This window comes from Mobula hypostoma, chromosome 6, assembly GCF_963921235.1.
Source record: "Mobula hypostoma chromosome 6, sMobHyp1.1, whole genome shotgun sequence".
Taxonomy (NCBI): Eukaryota; Metazoa; Chordata; class Chondrichthyes; order Myliobatiformes; family Myliobatidae; genus Mobula; species Mobula hypostoma.
Window position 1 is genome coordinate 182,810,564 of NC_086102.1, and position 22,660 is coordinate 182,833,223.

At 43.8% G+C, this 22,660-nt stretch overlaps 1 protein-coding gene across 1 annotated transcript in view; it reads right to left on the reverse strand.

Moving 5' to 3' along the window:
* The window catches only part of lrp2a (low density lipoprotein receptor-related protein 2a), a 404,078-nt gene that overhangs the window by 25,949 nt on the left and 355,469 nt on the right, over window positions 1-22,660 (reverse strand). The window contains 4 exon segments of the mRNA XM_063052409.1: window positions 2,837-2,956; window positions 5,855-6,034; window positions 17,894-18,114; window positions 22,287-22,415. Of these exon segments, the coding sequence (XP_062908479.1) occupies window positions 2,837-2,956; window positions 5,855-6,034; window positions 17,894-18,114; window positions 22,287-22,415 (650 nt within the window).

Below are 22,660 nucleotides of genomic sequence, written 5' to 3' on the forward strand. Positions count from 1 at the left end.
TCTTTCTGATCGCTTTATTATTTCCACTTTATTTTCAATCGTGATCGTGATTATTTTCATGAACAGAAACACTGCGGATTCAGAGCTCTGCCGCCGGGTCCTAATGCCCACCCATTGAGACAGGTTAAATAAGGTCCAGGGTTCCGCTGGGTCCTAAGGTCCCACGCATCCATACGGGTTGAATAAGGGACTTGAGCATCCGCTAGGGGTCCCGGAACCAATCCCTCGCGGGTAAGGAGGGCTGACTGTATAGCAATCACATGAGGGTTGTTAAGAGTTGTAGAGGTAATGAGAGGGCCTTTAGTCTTATCTTTGCATGAATGGAGGTGTGAACTGTTGAGGAGATGCCGGAGTAGATGTGTTAGGACTACATTGTAAGTAGCTGATAGGTGGTGTTGTACCCCACCCCCTCTGTTCATGGATGGGTTTCCAGTTTGACAAAGATGGCTTCTGTAACCCCTCTCTCAAACCACCTGTCCTCCCTGTCCAAAATGTGCACATTGTTATCATCAAAGGAGTGTCCCTTGACCTTTAGGAGTTGTTGTTCGTCCTTCGTAGTCGAAGATGACCATGGCTTCAAAGTCAAATGGGAGATTGGTGGCTGTGGGTCCGGAGGTGACTGATGAGGCCAATCCGGGCCCTGAAGGCTCGCCCACATGTGGGACACAAGTGGGTGGGTGCTGTCATGGCAGTGGATGCTGCTCGGGCCTTGCGCACAGCACGCTTTCGTTGCGCCGCGATGATGCGCCTGACTTCAGCTGCACGGGCTCCTGTGGTGATCTTGCTGCGCCTAGCTGGACGGTCGAGGGCAAGCGTCTCCCACGTGTTGATGTCGACACCCAGGCCTTTGAGGGACGCTTTGAGGCAGTCTTTGTAATGTTTCTTCTGCCCCCCGACTGAGCGCTTGCCCTGACACAGTTCTCCGTACAGCAGCTGCTTAGGCAATCGGCTGTCTGGCATTCTGACCACATGTCCAGCCCACCGGGCTTGGGCTTTCAGCAGGAGGGTGTAGACGCTGCAGAGCCCAGCTCGTTCCAGGATTTCTGTGTCGGGGACTTTGTCCTGCCACCTGATGTGGAGGAGTCTGCGGAGACAGCTCAGGTGAAAATGGTTGAGCTGTTTGGCGTGTCTGCTGTAGACAGTCCAGGTCTCGCTGGCGTAAAGGAGGGTGGTAAGGACCTTCAGCTTGGTGGTAAGGCTGAGTCCTCTCCACTCCCAGACATTCTCATGGAGTCTCCCAAAGGCGGCGCTGGCTTTGGCAATCCTGTTGTTGACCTCAGCGTCTATGTTCACTGTGCGAGAGAGTATGCTGCCCAGGTAGGTGAAGTTGTCAGCTGCCTGGAGGTTCTGGCCCTTCACCGTGATGCGCGGCTCCTGGTATGGCTTTCCTGGGGCAGGCTAGTACATAACTTCGGTCTTTTTGGTGCTGATAGTGAGACCAAAGTTGTCGCAGGCTTGTGAGAAGCAGTCCATTTCACGCTGCATCTCCTGCTCTGTGCTGGCGTTGAGTGCGCAGTCATCAGCAAACAAGAAGTCTCTGATGACAGTCTCTTGCACCTTTGTAACTGCCTGCAGGCGCCTAAGGTTGAACAACCTGCCGTCAGTCCTGTATCTGACGTGGATTCCTTCTTCGTAGTTATGGAAGTGTCCCTTGACCTTTAGGAGTAGATATACAGTCGAGACTTGACTTGAGGAGTTTGCCCTCCTATGTTGGGCCATCCATTTGTGAACACAAACAGAGCAATACTGTACATGCCATCCAATGCAATGAGAACTGCACAGATCTGTATATCAGTGAGACAAAACAACCACTTCACAAATCCGCAAACACGAGGAAATCTGCAGATGCTGGAAATTCAAGCAACACACACAAAATGCTGGTGGAACGCAGCAGGTCAGGTACCATCTATAGGAAGAGGTACAGTCGACGTCTCGGCCTGAAACGTCGACTGTACCTCTTCCTATAGATGCTGCCCGACCTGTTGTGTTCACCAGCATTTAGTTTGTGTCACTTCACAAATCAATGGCCCAAATAACCTACCAACCAGTACGTCTTTAGACTGTGAGAGGAAACCAGAGCACCCATAGGAAACCCAAGAGGTCACAGGGAAAACGTACAAACTCCTTACAAGCAGTGGTGGGAATTGAACCTGGGTTGTCTGTACTGTAAAATATTGTGCTCACCACTATGCTAACGTGCCGCTGCTTTTGCCATCTGCACACTGGGAAATAAATGCTGACTATCCACTCTGTGTTTCTCATAATGTTATACACCTTATCAAGCCACCTCTCATCCTCTGTTGCTTCAAAGAGAAAAGCCCTTGCTTGCTCAACTTTTCTTATAAGACATGTTTTCTAATCCTGGCAGATTCCTGGAAAGCCTCCTCTGCACCCTGTCTAAATCCTCCATGTCCTTCCTAAAATGAAGTGACCAGAACTGAACACAATGTAATCTAATCAGGGTTTTCTCAACAACCATAAGACCAGAAGATATAGGAGCAGAATTAGGCCATTTGGTCCACTGAGTCTGCTCCACATGGTTGATCCAATTTCCCCCTCAGCCCTGGTTGCCTGTCTTCACTCTGTATCCCTTCATGCACTGACTAATCAAAAATCTATCAACCTCCGTCTTAAATATACCCAGTGACTTGGCCTCCACAGCTACCTGTGGCAACGAATTCCACAGATTCACCACTCTTTGGCTAAAGAAATTCCTCCTCACCTCCATGTTAATAAATGCAGTTTATGAGAAAAGAATCCTTGCATGCCCCAACAGATGTTACTGTCTGTGAAAGATTTTCCATCTTGAATAAGTGGTTTGATCAAATGCACATACCTGCATCACAGTCAAAATTGCTGCCGTTTTGAAATTGACTACCCTGAGGGCACGCACAAGAGTAACCTCCCGGTTTCAGCAAGCACAGATGACTACAGACGTCCTTGCAAGGATTAGGCACTGAAACAAGAGTGGAATATTAAAATAGACTATGTGGCAAAGTTCTCAAAATACACATTTAATTTGAAATAACAAAAACCATAGTAAAATCCGCTTCAGGTGTAGGAAAATGTTTACATGCTAGGGAAAATAGCAGCCGTCATGCACAAGTGAAAAGGAAAAATGTCAAAGGAATTGTTCATCATCATCATTTTTTGCACAATTTTTAACTATTTAATATACATATATATATATACATATATACATACACACACACACACACACACAGACACACACACACACACACTTGCTGTAATTGATTTGCTTATTTTTTCTATATTATCAGGTATTGCTTTGTACTGCTGCCACTGAGTTAACAAATTTCACGACATATGCTGGTAATATTAAACCTCATTCTCATTCTGATTCTGATAATTAAGTGCTGTGTCATATGACGTGGTCGATCATGGTATTACATCTATCGTGACCATGATTGTTCTTGGCAGACTTACAACAAAAAACAGATTTTTTGTTCCTGCTAAGAATTAATTTAAATTTGAAGATCTAGAATTTCAGCTTTGGGAACTTATATTATCATCTCCTCTAGACTTGTTTATGATTTTATAAGACAGTTTCAGTGGACACTCTATTTCGAGAATCTTCCTCATCATCAGATTACAGGAAAGACTCCAGCATGGATAACGCAGTGGATGATTGACTGGAGGCAAAGAGTGGGAATAAAGGGTGCCTTTTCTGGCTGGCTAGTGGTGTTCCACAGGAGTCTGCATTGAGATCGCTTTTTTTAACGTTATATGTCAATGATTTAAATGATGGAATTGATGGCTTTGATGTAAAGTTTGCGGATGATATGAAGATAAGTGGAGGAGTAGGTAGTTTTGAGGAAGTAGAGTGGATACAGAATACTCAATGGGCCAAATGGCCTAATTCTGCTCCTATATCTTATGGTATTGTTACGGTAAAAGAAATGAGCTACATCTAATTCTGCAGTTATGCAGTCATGCAGCATAGAAACAAGCTTTTACACTGAACATGTTCCTGTCAATCATTGAAACTAATTGCATTTACCAGCTCTTGGTCCATTCTCGTTTATACTTTGGAAATCAGCGAGCTCATTTGGATCCTTGTAATCACTGAATCATAGAACCACAGCTTGTTTTTTCTGTGCCAGGTTCTATGATGTGGGCAGTTATGGTCTTCCCATGATGACCAAGATTGTTCTTGGCAAATTTTTCTGCAGAAGTGGTTTGCCATTGCCTTCTTCTGGACAGTGTCTTTACAAGATGGATAACCCTAGCCATTATCCATCCTCTTCAGATATTGACAATGTGGCATCCGTGTTCGCATAACCAGAACTTGTGATATGCACCAGCCGCTCATACGACCATCCACCACCTGCTCCCATGGCTTCACCTGACCCTGATCAGGGGGCTAAGCAGGTGCTACACCTTGCCCAAGGGTGACCTGCAGCTAATGAAGGGAAGGAGTGCCTTACACCTCCTTTGGGTGTAAGGAGACATATCTCTACCTCACCACCCAAATGGGACTGTTAAAGCTACAATAAAAGAAAATGGATGTACTGGACTCTAAAAGTAAAGCAAGCCAAATAATGGAGTGTGGTCCATGTGACAGGAATTTCATAGCTGAGCAAATGCCATCACTAATAGAATACAAGGAGAAATCAGACAATATCACAGTGACTTAACAGAACAGGATACACCTGAGCATTGAAAACTGCACAGTAAATATACAAGGAAGAATAGTATCATGAAGAATTTGAAAGCAAAGGTGAAAGGTATTGATCGTGTGGATAGTCAGAGGCTTTTTCCTGGGGCTGAAATGGCTGTCACAAGAGGGCACAGGTTTAAGGTGCTTGGGAGTAGGTAGAAAGGAGATGTCAGGGGTAAATTTTTTATGCAGAGAGTGGTGAGTGCGTGGAATGGGCTGCCGGCAACGGTGGTGGAGGCGGATACGATAGGGTCTTTAAGAGACTTTTGGATAGGTACATGGAACTTAGAAAAATAGAGGGCTAAGGGGAACCCTAGTAATTTCTAAGGTAGGGACATGTTTGGTACAACTTTGTGGGCCGAAGGGCCTGTATTGTGCTGTGGGCTTTCTATGTTTCTATGTTTTTTTTCCCTGATATACACATCAACAAGGATCTCACCTGGACTGTACATACCAGCTGTGTGGTGAAAAAGCACAACAGCGCCTCTTTCACCTCTGATGGCTGAAGAAGTTCGACATGAGTCTCTAAATCCTTTCCGGGAACTGTACTCTCCTCAATCGCAGGGCACTACAGAGAGTGGTGTGGACACCCTAGCACATCTGTTGATGTGAGCTTTTCTCTATTCAGGTTATTTACAGCAGCAGGTGCGTAAAAAGGGCCTGGAGGATCCTCAGAGTCTCCAGCCATCCCAACCACAAACTGTTCCAGCTGCTACCGTCTGGCAAACAATACTGCAGCATTAAAGCCAGGATCAACAGGCTCCAGGACAGCTTCTTTCACCAGGCCATCAGACTGATCAATACACATTGATCTGATTGCACACCTGACTGTGCACTGATCTGATTGTGTATCATACATGTATACAAAACAATTATGTATACAATCTTAGTGTTTGAGCAACATCCTCCCACATGTCCCTTCTGTATTGCTTGTATATTGCGATGGAGACGCAACATAAAGATCTTTTTCTCCCTTGGATGTAAGAAATAAAATAAATATATCATATATAAAAAACAGAGAGGATGTCCAAGGGCAGACGGAGACAGAATCATTGCTGCCCTAATCGCCAGCGACGTAAAAGGCAGTCACTAATTAACAAACTTATGGGCAGTGTTTGAATATTTAACTGGGCAAGTTTCGATAAAAAATTACTCTTGGTATTGAGATCATACCTGAGTGATTGTAACGGCTCTCCTGATAAATCCTAACTTGGGTCAGCCATGGGTTTACCATCAGAACCTTCACCTTCTGTCCTTTTCCAAATTTATCTTGCTTCCATACTTCACCAATCCCTTTCGATGTCCAATACAAATGATTTTCAAAAACATCCAGACTAAATGGATTACCCAAGTCTGAAAGAAAACAAAGAACGAAATGTTAACTTTGTGCTGTAAAAGTTCATTTTAGAACATCGTTCAAATTTCTGAAAATAAATCCTTTAAATATCAAAGAATGAAAAAGTCAACATTCCCACCTAGAGGAAAGATGTAAATAAGGTTGAAGGAGTACAGGGAAAATTTACAAGGATGTTGCTGGGACTGGAGGACCTGAGTTATAAGGAAAGATTGAATAGGTTAAGACTTTATTCCTTGGGATGTAGAAAATTGAGAGGAGATTTGATTGAAGTATGTAAAATTATGAGGGGTATAGAAAGGGTAAAGGCAAGCAGGCTTTTTGCACTGAGGTTGGGTGGGACTACAACTAGAGGTCATGAGTTAAGGGTGAAAGGTGAAAAGTTTAAGGAGAAACCTCTTCACTCAGAGGGTCATAGAGTCTAGAATGAGCTGCCAGTGTAAGTGGTGAAAGCCAGTTCGAGTCCAATGTTTAAGAGAAGTTTGGATAGGTATATGGATGGCAGCGGTATGGAAGGCTATGGTCCAGGTGCAGGTCAATGGGACTAAGCAGTTTAAATGGTTTGGCAAGGACTAAATGGGCCAAAGGGCCTGTTTCTGTGCTGTACTTTTCGATGACCCTATCTGCATTTGGGCATTTCCAATTCATGTGCTGTTTCAAACTTGATTTGCAATCATACAGTTGTACCATGTGGTGGTTGCTACATTCACTTCTGTGGTTCCATAAACATCATATACGTGTACCTGGAAGTCTGCAGCATGTAAAGTGACAAGACCAGTCCTTTGGCAATGCCCATTTGATTCTTGCCATTTCCAAATCATTATATATAACCAAGCTATAGTATGCCCAGCATTCTAACTTCCGCTGGTTCACTCCAGAAATGAACAAATCAGTTCTGAACTGCAGGAGGTAGTTGACGGGATTACTAGTTGCTTGCAGGCCTTCGGCGGCCTTCAATCATCATGAGCAGTCATTTGTTGGTGAGGCAGCACGACTTTTTAAAAGAGCATGGGGCCTTCTGGAACTTTTCAGCAGGCATTCATCATCTCTTCAGCACTCAGCAGGGGCCAATAAAAAGAAGTGAGGTGTAAGTGCAGCAGCCATTGTTGCAGTGGGTAGTGTTAGTATGGTCGGACTTTGGCTCAACAGGCTTCGGCAAGAACAGGCACAGGCTAGAACTTGAGCTTGATAAGTCAGAAGTATAACAAGTGAAGGCAGGATGGTAGATAAGGCAGTGTAATGTTTCTGCTGTAAGATATGGGAATGCAGGTACCTAATGGTCCCCCTGATGACTACATCTGTGGGAAGTGCACCCAACTTCATCTCCTGACAGACAAGGCCAAGAAACTGGAGCTGGAGTCCATGTACTCAGGAACATCAGAGAGGCTGAAAACCTCACAGAAGGACTTTTACTGAAGTGGTCATACCCAGAGTGCAGACTTCAGATAGTAGATGGGTGACCACCAGGAGAAGTTAGGGGAGTAAGCTGTCAGTGCAGGGATCCCCTGTGGCCATTCCCCTCAGAAGCAAGCATACCCCTTTGGATACTTGAGACTCAATAGCGGGATGGACAAGAGACTCTGTGGCTGGGAAAGAGATGCCAAAATTGCGTGTTGCCTCCTAGGTGCTAGGGTCCAGGATGTCTCAGAGTTAATGTAGAAGATTCTTAAGGGGGAGGGTGAGCAACCAGAGGTCATGGTGACATTGGTAAAGGTCCTGCAAGGTGAGTATAGGGATTAGGAAAGAGGCTGAAGCTCAGGAACTCCAAAGTAGTAATCTCCGGATCACTCCCAGTACTAAGTGCATTAAGGGCAGGAACAGGATGATAGTACTGATGAACAAGTGCTGAGGATCTGGCGGAGGAGAGAGGATTTTATATTTCTGCATCACTAGTATCTTTTCTGGGGACGGTATAACCTATACAATAAGGATGGGTTAGACCTGAACCCGAGGGACACCAATATCAGCCCAATCAGCAGCAGGAGCAGATCACACCGATGAAGTTTCTTGCGGGTCAGTGACACTTCTTTAAAAGGAGAGTTTCGTGGGCGTTCAGGCTCATTCCAATAGCCCAATTGGTGGCAGGAGCAGGCCACAGCAACAGGGCTTTTCGCAGGTCAGCGATGCTTGTTTAAAAGTACAGGAGGGATCAGCGGTGCAGACATTACTGAGAGTAGAGCAGTGGTGAAAGTAGGAGTGTTAGGCTTTGGCTTAAAAGAGGCCTCGGCTCAAAAGAGGTGTTGGCTCTGGGTAAGCTTTTGTTAAAGTTCCCTTTATTTTTCTCTTTCTGTACCTAGTGTAGTAGATGCCATTGTGTCTTTTACACACCAGGTGTTGGAGTCCTGGGAGACCCAGGGTCTGTGTGGTGCATCTGGCTGGCAGCTCCTTGAGAACTGTGTTAGTGATCCGGAGCAGCAGCTGGATGACCTTTAGCTTATATGGGAGAGCGAGGAGAAAATTGATCAGAGTTACAGGGAAGTAGTCACCCCAAAGTTGCAGGAGGCGAGCAGCTGGATAACTGTCTGGAGAAATGGAAGCCCAAACAGGCATTTAGTGCAGAGCACCCTGTGGCCATTCCTCTCAATAATAGGTATACAGTTTTGGATACTGGTGTGGCGGATGGCCTTCCAGGGGAGTGCCACAGAGACCGGGTTACTGGCACTGAGCACAGTTCTGTGGTGCAGAACGGAAAGAGGGAGAAGAGGGGAGCAATAGTGATGGAGGACTCAATAGCCAGGGGAACAGACAGGAGATTCTATGGACATGAACAGGAGACCCGAGTGGTATGTTGCTTCCCAGGTGCCAGGGTCAGAGATGTCTTGGACTGCATCCACATCATCTTGGACAGGCCAATGACTTGGTACATATTGGTAACAAAGACATAGGAAGGAAATACAAAGAGGTCCTGGAAAGAGAATTTAGAGAGCTAGGTAGAAAGTGAGAAGCACGACCTCCCGGGTAATAATTCCTGGATTGCTACCTGTGCCACATACCAGTAAGGGTAGAAACAGGATGATTTGTCAGATTAATGCGTGGCTGAGAAGCTGGTGCAGGGGGCAGGGCTTCAGGTTCTTGGATCATTGGGATCTCTTCTGGGGGACGTATGAACTGTTCAAAGGTGATGGGTTGCACATAAACCCGAGGGGAACCAAAATTCCCATGGGTAGGTTGGTTAGAGCTGTTGGGAGGGTTAAAACTAATATGGTAGGGGAGTAGGAACCAGAGTAAAGGGACTCAGGATAGGACGGATGGTAAAAAAGTAAAGATAGTATGCAGTCAGAATGTCAGGAAGGGCAGTCAGATGATAGGACAAAATTGCAGCCAACAGGGTGAGTATCAGTGCATTAGGGATGCAGAATCAAAAAGGGTAGCAGCTACAACATTCAAAGTGTGATATCTCAATGCATGGAGTATAAGAAATAAGGTGGATGATCTTGTTGCACTATTACAGATTGTCAGGTATGATGTGGCCATCACTGAATCATGGCTGAAGAATAGTTGCACTTTGTATCGGAGGGTTACGATGGTAGACAGAAAGAGTGGCATGGTTCTGCTAGTAAAGAATAGCATCAAATCAGTAGAAAGATGTTGGATTGGAATATGATCAGAAGATGTTGAATCCTTGTGGGTTGAGTTAAGAAACTGCAAGTGTAAAAGGACTCTGATGGCAGTTATATACAGGCTCCCCAACAATATCTGCGATGTGGACCACAATTTATAACAGGAAATAGAAATGGCATATCAAAAGGACAATAATATGGTAGTCATTGGGAGATTTCAACATGCAGGTTGGTTGGGAAAATCAGTTTGGAAATGCATCCCAAGAGAATGAGTTTGTTGAATGTCTGCCAGATAGCTTTTTTGAGCAGATTGTCATTGAGCCCACTAGGGGATCAGCTATACTGGATTAGGTGTTATGTAATGAACCGGAGGTGATTAGGGAGCTTAAAGTAAAATAAACCTTAGGAGGCAGTGATCACAATACGATTGAGCAACACACAGAAAATGCTGAAGGAACTCAGCAGGCCAGGCAGCATCCATGGAAAAAAGCAGAGTTGACATTTTGGCCTGACAGAGAGCAATTAAAAGAATCATTAGGAGGGAAAAGATGAAATACGAAAGCAAGCTAGTAAACAATATCAGAGTGGATAGTAAAAACTCTTTCAAGTATGTAAAATAATAAAAGAGAGATGAGAGTGGATATAGGACCACTAGAAAATGAAGCTGGAGAAATAATAATGGGGACAAGGAGATAGCAGCTGAACTAAATGAATATTTTGCATCAGTTTTCACTGTGGAAGACACTAGCAGTGTGCTAGATGTTGAAAGCTGCAAGGGAAGAGAATGAGAGAAGGTGTTCAAAAAGCTGGAAGACCTAAAGGTACATAAGTCACCCAGACCAGATGAGCTGCACCCTAGGTTCTGAAAGAGGAAGTGGAAGAGATTGTGGAGGCATTAGTAATGACCTTTCAAAAAATCATTGGACTCTGGCATGGTGCCAGAGGACTGGAAAATTGCAAATGTCATTCCACTCTTTAAGAAAGGAGGAAGGCAGCAGAAAGGAAATTATAGACCACTTAGCTTGACCTCAGTGGTTGGGAAGTTGTTGCAGTCAATTGCTAACGATGATGTTACGGAGTACTTGGTGACACAGGACAAGTCAGTGTGGTTTCCTTAATCTTGCCTGACAATCCTGTTGGAATTCTTTGAGGAGATTGAAGCCTGCTTGAAGCAGGTGGGTACCACACAGTGCCAGAGCAAAAGGTTGAATATATCTTTGCATACACCAGCCCACTGGTTGGCACTGCTCTTCAGTACTTGGCCAGATACACCATCTGGACCAGATGCTTTCTTTGGATTCACTCTCTTGAAAGCAGTCTGCATGTCATCTTCAGATACTGAAAGCAAAGGACCATCGGGAGACATTGGGTGCATGATGGTTCCTCCCTGTTCTGGTGGTCAAAGCAAGTATAGAAGGCATTGAGCTCATCTGGAAGCGAAGCTCTGCTATATCGCAAGATTTAACTTTGTAGGAGGTCATGGCATTCAAACCCTGCCACAGCTGTCGAGCATCCCTCACTGATTCCAGTCTAGTCTGGAATCTCCACTTCGCTTGAGAGATTTATTTCCAGAGATCACGCCTGACATCTTACAGCATTCCTGATCTCCCGACTTGAATGCCTCTGATATGGCTGTCAGCAGGTTCCAGATTTCATTGTTAATTCAGGGCTTCTGATTGGAGAAAATCCTAAACGATTGATTTTGTGGGAACACACTCATTCACAGCTGTTCTACTAAAGTCAGTAACAACCCAGATGTAGTCATTCAGGTTCCCAGATGTGTTCTTGAACAAGGCCCAGTCCCCTGACTCAAGGCAATCCTGAAGCCATTGCTCCACCTCCCACGACCACCCCTTGGTTGTCTTGATCTCGGGAGCCTTGCTCTTTAGGCTCTGTCTGTATGCAGGTAGTAGAAGTACAGTCAAATGATCCGACCGGCCAAAATGCGGTCTCGGGAAGAAACAATAGGCATTCCTTATCGTAGTGTAGCAGTGGTCTAGTGTATTGGGACCCCTGGTGGAACAGATTAAGTGCTGGTGATAACTGGCCAGGTTTTCTTCAAACAGACCTGGCTAAAGACACCGACTATAATTTGAAATGCATCGGAAAGGGATGTTTCTTGTTTACAGAAAGCATGTGAGTGCTTTGCATGTAAATTGCAGTCAGGACAGGACCACAGATGATAACTCCCAAGGCAAATAGAATGGTCTGCAGTTAATCGTTCGTTGTTCCAAGTTTGTATACCAAGAAGAATTGACTAAAAAGCATACACTGCCACCTTTCTCCATCCCAGAATTTGAGGTTCAATCCATTCTAAAAATCATAAAACCTTCCGGTCGGATAGCTGTGCCTGGCGCCTCACTATTAACCAAGTCTCAATGCAACAGACAACTGATATCTACCTCATCTGCCTCTGATACAGCAGCCTTGCCCTGACAGCATCAATTTTATATTCAAGTGACTGTACATTCGCCAACAAAATGCTCGGTAAAGGAAGCCTCATTACCCTGCACTTCAACCTGGTTTAAATCCCGCCTCTCCTGCCATGATTTTGGCCATGGCATTAACTCCTAAAAGCGCCACGCTTAACTGCTCTGCGTTTAACCATCGAACGTGAGATCTGAAGATCATTGATGTAATTCTAGTCCATTGTAAAGGGAAATTTACATGCTGCAAAAATAGAAATAAAATAGAATTTCAGTAGTGAGGCAGTGTTCATGGGTTCAATGTCTATTCAGGAAGCAGATGGCAGAGGAGAAGAAGCCGTTCCTGATTGTTGAGTGTGTGTCTCAGGCTTCTGGAACGAGCTGCCAGAACAAGTGGCTGCATGTGAGTTTGATCTCAATGTTTAAGAGAAGTTTGGATAGGTACATGGATGGGCGTGGTATAGAGGGCTTTGGTCCTGGTGTGCTGTACTCCTCTATGACACTATAACTACAGCGCAGAATAGGTCCTTCCAGCCCTTTGAGCTGTGGCACCAGCAAATCCCGATTTAATCCTAGCTTTGTCACAGGACAGTTTACAATAACTAATTAACCTACCAATTGGTACATCTTCTGGACCGTGGGAGGAAACTGGAGCACCTGGAGGAAACCCGCGTGGTCACAGGGAGAACGTATAAACTTCTTACAGACAGCGGTTAGAATTGAACTTGGGTCTCTGGTACTGTAAAGCATTGTGCTATCCACTACATTACTATGCTGCCCTACTTGTTAAAGGTTTCCAATGTGAAACTCAAAGCTGGAGAAAACTGAGGTTAGTTCTAAGCTATAATATTGTTTTTTTTATATACTGGTCCTTTGTGTGGAGGAGTGGAGATGTGTCTCTACCAAAGGAGGTGTAAGGGGCTCCTTCCCTCTGCTAGCCTGCACGTCACCCTTGGACAGGATGTAGTAGTTGCTCAGCTCCCCTGGCCTGGATCACCTGAAGCCCCGGGAGCAGGTGGTGGATGGTTGTATAAGCTGCTGGTGCATATCACACGTCCTGGTTATGTGTCCATTGACGCCAGGCAGACAATCTCTGAGCAGTATCGATAATGGCTGGGGTCACCTGTCTTGTGAAAACACTGCCCTGAAGAAGGCAATGCAAACCACTTCTGTAGAAAAAATTGCCATGAATAATCATGGTCAAAGACCATGTTCACTTACGTCATGCAACCTGGTACATAATGATGATGTTCATCCTGGACGTAGCAGCAGATATATAAACTCAACTCTGCCTACACATGCATTCCTAGGATTTTAAAATGTATAAATAGACTGGGTTTTTTACCAGCAGCAAGTCAATCCTGATGAATATCAACAATAAGATGACATGATAAATTTAGCCTCAATGCAGGATCCTTCTTGTATAAATATCATCACAAAGATCCAGCGGTGTTGGTCTAACTTGTTGTAAGCTGTTCAAATTGATTCCTCCAAACACATTTCAGTGAACTATTTCAGCTCTGCATTCCTCTGGAAGCAGTTTTCAGTCAAAATGTTTTCTTGCAAAATGATGTGAAAAGCTGATAACAATATCAGAGTGTTTTGTATTTGGTGGAAATCCTTGAAGTGCTGTCAATTGTGCAAGCAAATGTCGGGAATGTTGTAGGTAACTGCTGATACTGTGCTATAGACATGAACTATAATTCATATAAATTTATTATATGCATTTAAATAACATGCTAGCGAGGGCAAGAATAGTCGGATCAGGCAGAAGAATGCGTGACTGAGAGACTGGTGTAGGGGGCAGGGCTTCAGATTCTTGGATAATCGGGATCTCTTCAGGGGGAAGTATGACCTGTTCAAAAAGGACAGGTTACACCTGAACCCGAAGGGGACCAATATCCTGGTGGGAAAGTTTAATAGAGCTGTTAGGGATGGTTTAAACTAATTTGGCAGGAGAATGGGATCCGGAATGATAGAGCGGAGGAAGGGGAAAACAGAAATAAATCTAAGATAGTGAGCAGTAAAGATGTCAGGAAAGACAGACAGGTGATGGGGCAAATTTGTAGCCATTGGGATGAGTTGCAGTGCAATAAAGTTGCAGTGAAATCATCGCAAAAAGTATCAAATACTGGTCTTAAGGTGTTGTACTTAAATGCACGCAGCATAAGGAATGAGGTGGCTGATCTTGTTGTACAGCTACAGATTGGCAGGTATGATATTGTGGCCATCACTGAGACCTGGCTAAAGGATGCATGTCTCTGGGAGCTGAACGTCCAAGGATACACGGTATATTGGAAGGAAAGGAAGGTAGGCAGAAGGGGAGGCATGGCTTTATTGGTAAGAAATGATATTAAATCAAAAGAAAGAGGTGATATAGGATTGGAAGGTGCAGAATCTTTATGGGTTGAGCTAAGAAATAGCAGGGGTAAAAGGACCCTGATGGCAGTTATTTATAGGCCTCCAAACAGCTGCAGGGATGTGGACTACAAATTACAACTGGAAATAGAAAAGGCTTGTCAGAAGGGCAGTGTTATGATAATTGTAGGGGATTTTAACATGCGAGTAGGTTGGGAAAATCAGGTCAGCACTGGATCTCAAGAGAGAGAATTTGTAGAATGTCTGCGAGATGGCTTTTTAGAACAGCTTGTTGTTGACCCCACTAGGGGATCGGCTGTACTGGATTGGGTATTGTGTAATTAACCGGAGGCGACTAGAGAGATTGAGGTGAAGGAACCCTTAGGAGGCAGTGATCATAACATGATTGAGTTCACTGTGAAATTAGAAAAAGAGAAGCCGAAATCTGACGTGTCGGTATTTCAGTGCAGTAAAGGAAATTACAGTGGCATGAGAGAGGAACTGGCCAAAGTTGACTGGAAAGGGACACTGGTGGGAAAGACAGCAGAGCAGCAGTGGCTGGAGTTTATGTGAGAAATGAGGAAGGTGCAAGACAGGTATATTCCAAAAAAGAAGAAATTTTCGAGTGGAAAAAGGATGCAACCATGGTTGACAAGAGAAGTCAAAGCCAAAGTTAAAGCAAAGGAGAGGGCATACAAGGAAGTAAAAATTAGTGGGAAGACAGAGGATTGGGAAGTTTTTAAAACCTTACAAAAGGAAACCAAGAAGGTCATTAAGAGAGAAAAGATTAACTATGAAAGGAAGCCAGCAAATAATATCAAAGTGGATACTAAAAGCAGTATATAAAGAGTAAAAGACAGGTGAGAGTAGATATAGGACCGATAGAAAATGATGCTTGAGAAATTGTAATGGGAGATAAGGAGATGGCAGAGGAACTGAATGAGTATTTTGCATCAGTCTTCACTGAGGAAGGCATCAGCAGTATACTGGACACTCAAGGGTGGCAGGGAAGAGAAGTGTGCGCAGTCACAATTACGACAGAGAAAGTACTCAGGAAGCTGAATAGGCTAAAGGTAGCTAAATCTCCTGGACCAGATGGAATGCACCCTCGTGTTCTGAAGGAAGTAGCTGTGGAGATTGCGGAGGCATTAGCGATGATCTTTCAGAAGTCGATAGATTCTGGCATGGTTCCGGAGGACTGGAAGATTGCAAATGTCACTCCGCTATTTAAGAAGGGGGCAAGGAAGCAAAAAGGAAATTATAGACCTGTTAGCTTGACATCGGTGGTTGAAGAGTTGTTGGAGTCGATTGTCAAGGATGAGGTTACAGAGTACCTGGAGGCATATGACAAGATAGGCAGAACTCAGCATGGATTCCTTAAAGGAAAATCCTGCCTGACAAACCTATTACAATTTTTTGAGGAAATTACCAGTAGGCTAGACAAGGGAGATGCAATGGATGTTGTATATTTGGATTTTCAGAAGGCCTTTGACAAGGTGCCACACATGAGGCTACTTAACAAGATAAGAGCCCATGGAATTACGGGAAAGTTACATACGCGGATAGAGCATTGGCTGATTGACAGGAAACAGAGAGTGGGAATAAAGGGATCCTATTCTGGTTGGCTGCCGGTTACCAGTGGTTTTCCACAGGGATCAGTGTTGGGGCCGCTCCTTTTTACATTATACATCAACGATTTGGATTATGGAATAGATGGCTTTGTGGCTAAGTTTGCTGACGATACGAAGATAGGTGGAGGGGCCGGTAGTGTTGAGGAAACTGAGAGTCTGCAGAGAGACTTGGATAGATTGGAAGAATGGGCAGAGGAGTGGCAAATGAAGTACAATGTTGGAATGTGTATGGTTATGCACTTTGGCAGAAAAAATAAACGGGCAGACTATTATTTAAATGGGGAAAGAATTCAAAGTTCTGAGATGCAATGGGACTTGGGAGTCCTCGTACAGGATACCCTTAAAGTTAACCTCCAGGTTCAGTCAGTAGTGAAGAAGGCGAATGCAATTTTGGCATTCATTTCTAGAGGAATAGAGTATAGGAGCAGGGATGTGATGTTGAGGCTCTATAATGCACTGGTGAGACCTCACAGAGTACTGTGGGCAGTTTTGGGCTCCTTATTTAAGAAAGGATGTGCTGACGTTGGAGAGGGTACAGAGAAGATTCACTAGAACAATTCCGGGAATGAGAGGGTTAACATATGAGGAACATTTGTCCGCTCTTGGACTGTATTCATTGGAGTTAGAAGAATGAGGGGAGACCTCATAGAAACATTTCGAATGTTAAAAGGCATGGACAGAGTGGATGTGGCAAAGTTGTTTCCCATGATGGGGGAGTCTTGTACGAGAGGGCATGACTTAAGGATTGAAGGGCGCCCATTCAGAACAGAAATGCGAAGAAATTTTTTTAGTCAGGGGGTGGTGAATCTATGGAATTTGTTGCCACGGGCAGCAGTGGAGGCCAAGTTATTGGGTGTATTTAAGGCAGAGATTGACAGGTATCTGAGTAGCCAGGGCATCAAAGGTTATGATGAGAAGGCAGGGGAGTGGGACTAAGTAGGAGAATGGATCAGCTCATGATAAAATGGTGGAGCAGACTCGATGGGCCGAATGGCCTACTTCTGCTCCTTTGTCTTATGGTCTTATGGTCTAACATCAAAGTTAATGTCACAACCAGCTGCCAGTTTCAAAAAAAAGTAAAGATTATATTCAGTGAGTTATGTGGATTGTATTTTCTCAGTGTCACCTTGTGGGTATGAAGTGTTTACCTTTTATGTGCAATTGCTTGTCTTTGGTCTAGCTCTGGGTTTTCACGTGTTGCGGGTGTCTCATTTGGGATCATGACAATTATTAAGCTCTCTTTGTATTTTTCAGTTTTATTCATCTTGGGGTAATTAAATTAGCGGGGGATTTTCAATGTCTCACATTGCAGTTGTTGTCTTTGGGGGTTATTGATTCGTCTGGACATCAGGGCTGTCTGATCAGTCCTGAATTTCTATGTGCTCCAGGGTGTATTTCGGAAGTGGGGGGGTCTTGCCAACCCCTCTTTGCTCGGTCATTGCGGATCCTTATCTGGTGAAACTCTGACCGAGTTCTTCTGCGTATCGTGAGTGATTTCAGCTCTTCAAGATCCTGCATAGTTTGCCTGAGCTCTGGTTAGTTTTTCTGGCTAATTTCTCTGATAAATCTTTTATTTTCTTTGAATTGCTGAAGACTCTGTGATTCCTGCACAGTGAGTTCACCAGTGATCCTGACAGTCAAAGTAATTTTATTATCAAAGTACATGTATGTCACATATACAACCCTGAGATTCACTTTCTTGCATAGAGTCAGATATTACTACAATATTGAGAAAACTATTGCTTCACATTAGGTGACCTCAACATGATAAAATTAAATTATTTCAACTTCATAAATGTTCGCAGCAAATTCAGTTATTTACTTATGCTTAGCCCTAATATTGCTTTTCAATAATAATTGTTAAATCCATAAAAGTGTTTTACCTCCATTAATAACCTGTATTCTGTCAGTCCCATCAAACTTTATAGACTCTATGAGGTTCTCCTTGGAATCACTCCAATAGATTCTGTCACCATTGAGATAATCTATGGTGAGGCCCGTCGGCCAGCCCAGCTCACTGTTAACTAACACTTGCCGGTATTGTCCATCCATCCAGGCACACTCTATCTTGGGATTACTGCCCAAATCTGTCCAGTAGAACAGCCTAAATTAAGAGTTAAAGTCAGTACATGTAAATAACTGAAGTTCTTTCAATTTCTGTTTTTACTGTCACATTTACTGAGGTACTGTGAAAACTTTCCTTTGCGTACTGTTTATACAGATCAATTCATTACAATGAAGCATTGAAGTGGTATAAGCTAAAACTGAATGCAGGGTAAAACAATCACAGCTTGTAGAATAACGTGTTACGGTACAAAGAAAGTGCAGTGCAGGTAGACAATAACGTGCAAGATCATAACTAGGTAGATCATAAGATCAAGAGTCCATCTTATCATCCTGGGGAAACATTCAAAAGTCTTGTAACAGTGAGGTCGAAGCTGTCCTTGAACCTGGTTCAGGCTTTTGAACCTGCACATGCTTTCAAACATTTGTATCTTCCACCTGATGGGACAATGTATGTCCACCCTGTGCAAAGACAGTGATGCATCTCTTCCTGATAGGCTGAATGTCCTTTATAAAGAAACACACACAAATTCTGAGGGAACTCAGCACATCAGGCAGCATCTGTGGAAATGAACAAACAGTCAATGTTTTGGGCTGAGACCCTTCATCAGGACTGGAAAGGAAGGGGAAAAATGTCAGAGTAAAAAGGTGGGGGGGGGAGGAGAAAGAGGGTAGCTAGAAGGTGATAGGTGAAGCCAGGTGGGTGGGAAAGGTAAAGGACTGGAGATGAGTAAGTATGATAGGAAAGAAGAGTGGACCATTGGAAAAAGGGAGGAGCACAGGCACCAGGGAGAGGTGATGGGCAGGTGAGAAGAGGTAGAAGGCCAGAGTGGAGAAGAGAAGGACATATCTAACCCCATTACGCTGAGCACCGCTGCTCCTCACGGCTGCGTGCTCAGCCCACTACTGACATGTGACTGCACTTCTACATCCAGTTCAACATCAGAATCAGAATTATCACCAGCATGTGTTGTGAAATTTGTTAACATAGCAGCAGCAGTTCAATGCAATACATGATAATATAGAAAAAAATGTAAATCAATTACAGTAAGTACATATATGCATATATTAAATAGATTAAAAACAGTGCAAAACAGAAATATATATTGAAAGAAGTGGGTTCAATGTCCATTTAGGAATCGTATGACAGAGGGGAAGAAGCTGTTCCTGAATTGTTTAATGTGTGCCTTCAGGATACTGTACCTCCTTCCTGACAGTAACAGTGAAAAGAGGGCATGTCCTGAGTGGTGGGGGTCCTTAATGATGGACACCCCCTTTCTGAGGACTATGCCCTGAAGATGTCTTGGATACTACAGAGGCTACTACCCAAGATGGAGCGGACCAATTTAACAACTTTCTGTAGCTCCTTTTGGTCCTTTGCAGTAGAGCACCACACCCCCCCCCCATCCCCATACCAGACAGGATGCAGCCTGTGAGAATGCTTTCCTTTAGAAGTTTTTGAGTGTTTTAGGTGACAAACCAAATCTCTTCAAACTCCTAATAAAATGTAGCCACTGTCTTGCCTTCTTTATAGATGCATTGATAAGTTGGGACCAGGTTAGATCCTCAGAGATCTTGACACCCAGGAACTTGAAATTGCTCACTCTCTCCTCTTCTGATTAAACCGGATCATCAAATACGCTGATTACGTAACAGTGTTTGGCCTCATCAACAAAGACGATGAGATAGCGTATAAATGGCTGGCATAATGCTGCAAGCACAACTTGAGTCTCAACATGGACAAGACCAAAGAGGTGATTGTGGACTTTAGGAAGGTGCATGCTGATGACTCCTCACTGTACATACACATCTCCTCCAGGGTGACAGTTAGGATCACCAAGTTTCTGGGAGTGCACATAATGGATATTACCTGTTCTCTCAACACCACCTCTTTAGTCAAGAAAACACAGCAGCATCTCAACTTCCTGTAGAGATTAAGGCAAGTAAGTCCCCACCCACCTCCATTTTAATCAACTTTTACAGGAGCACAATTGAGAGTGTCCTGACCACCTGCATCACCATCTAGTACGGGCTTTGTAAGACATCTGGCTGCAAGTCCCTACAAAGGATTGTGAGGATTGCTGAGAGGATCATTGAGGTCTCTCTTCCATATGTTAAAGATATTTATCAGGAGTACCACATATGCAGGGCCCTTAGCATTGTCAATGACCTCTTCCATTCATCCAACAATCTCTTTGAACCTTACCATCAAGTAATAGGTACCATAGTATCAGGACTAGAACTGTTAGGATGGAAAGCAGCTTCTTCTCCCAGGCTCTAAGACCACTAAACTCCCTGCCACCACCACCAAGCACCAGTAGCATTATACTGTTTTTTAAATGTGTTGTAAATGCAACTGATTATTTGTTAGTTTATTTATGATAATGTAACTTGAAGTATTTTGTGTGTGAGCTATATGTACTGTCTTATGCACCTTGGTCTGGAGGGACGTTGTTTCGTTCAGCTATGTATGGTTGAATGACAACAAAATGAACTTGAACAGATGTCATATTAAAGAACTAATTTTTCAGATTAACCATGGTTGTTTAGGTAAATACAGCACCAATTTCCATAAGGCATACCCTACACAGAGTAAGTGACATCAGCCTAGATTTTTTTTTAGCGTGTCGCACCAGACAGTCAGCTATTCTTGTCTGGCGTGTGGTGTCAGGATTGGTCTCCTTTTGGATTAACTGGGTCATGACATAAACGTTCCTGACTCGACCCTTTTTTTTTACAAGGCTGAGTGGCTAGCTCGACGTTCAACCTGGCACAGATGGAAAGCGTGCTTGTGGGGTGGCCCGACTTGGATTCGAACTCGGGAGCCTTCACTCCGGAGCCTGGCGCTGATGCCATTGTGCCACCAGCCGGCCATCAGCCTAGATAATCTACCTTTTACTGAGTAAAGTATTGAGAAATAGCTTTCTTCAAAGAGATTTACAGGAAGATGTTTCCTGCCTGGTATTGCTGCCTCCCGCACCTCCACCAATGCCCATAGATCAGCTGCAGGGTCATCAGCTAGGTCCACTATTCATTCATGTTTCACTCCCTTAACCCTGGTACTTCTCCTGGTGGTGGAAATATCTCCCTGCCATCCCTTGCAGCTTCTACTGGGGTCAGTCAGCCCCCCAATTTATTTGAAAAGACCTCAGTTTAATACCTCATGCAAATAGTTCAGCATGTAGTTTCTGGATCTTTGAAGTATCAGCTCATTTCTGCTTAATCACAATTGAGGTTACGACTCAAATTTCCTATTTGTGGTACCAATTAAAGCAAAAACTGGAAACAAGGCACTTGACTGAAGCAGTATAGATTTTAAATTAATGCCTTTATTGTATCAGTTTCCAGCATTTTTCATGGAGATACCATTTTTTATATTTGTAGAACAGTGATATCTGTAGGGAAAGTGAAAACCTTGGTAGAAAATTCAAAAAAATCAGAGGTGCAAAGGGATTTCGGAATCTTCGTGCAGGTTTTCCAAAAGGTTAGTTTGCAGGCTGAATCGCTGGTGAGGAAGGCAAATACAATGCTAGCATTCATTTCAAGAGAGCTAGAATGTAATGGATGTAATGAATGTAAAGGATGTAATGGGGATGGGGCAATGCCGAGGCCTCACTTGGAAGCAGTTTTGGGCCCCTTATTTAACAAAGGATGGGCTGACTGGAGGGGGTTCTGAGGAGGTTCCTAAGTATGATTCCAAGATTCCAGGAATGAAAGGGTTATCATATGAGCAGTGATTGAAGGCTCTGGGCCACTTGCTGGAATTTAGAAGAATGGGGGGGGGGGGGCGGAGTCTCATTGAAACCCATTGAAAGGCTGAGATAGAGTGGATGTGAAGAAGATGTTTCCTTTGGTAGGGGAGTCTAAGAAAAGAGGGCACAGCCTCAGGATAGAGGAATGTCTGTTTAGAACAGAAATGAGGAGGAATTTCTTTAGCAAGAGGGTGGTGAATCTGTAAAATTCATTGCCACAGGCAGTTGTGGAGACCAAGTCATTGGGTGCATTTAAGGCAGAGGTAGCTAGGTTCTTAATTAGTCAGGATGTGAAAGGTTAGGGGGAGAAGACAAGAGAATGGGGTTGAAGGGAAATGGATCAGTCATGATGAAATGGCGGTGAAGACTCGATGGGTCGAATGGCATAATGTGTTATGGTCTAAAAGGTAAATATCTAAAATATAAAAATAAATTGTCTGGGAAACGGTAATTTGCTTACCCAAGTTTAGGATTTACAGCTATAGCAGCTGGATCGTCCAGTTCAGAGTCAATCAGCCATTTCCTGTATAGTCCATTTAGATCTGCCACCTCAATTCTCTTTGTGCCGGAATCAGTCCAATAAATATGCCTTGAAAAAGAGACGTAGACACCTTCTCAGTATTCTGTCTTGGACACACTGGACATGTTCAACTTGTTATAACATCCTTTCAAATGCTAACCAATTATAATTAGAACAGCATTTACACGAAAGACTGAATATTAAATGAGTAAGATTATCCTACCTTTCGTTTTCCCTCACACCACTCTGCTTTTATGGTTATCAGGTCCAATATTAATCAGAAAGTTTACAGCTACAATATGGCCTAATGGTCT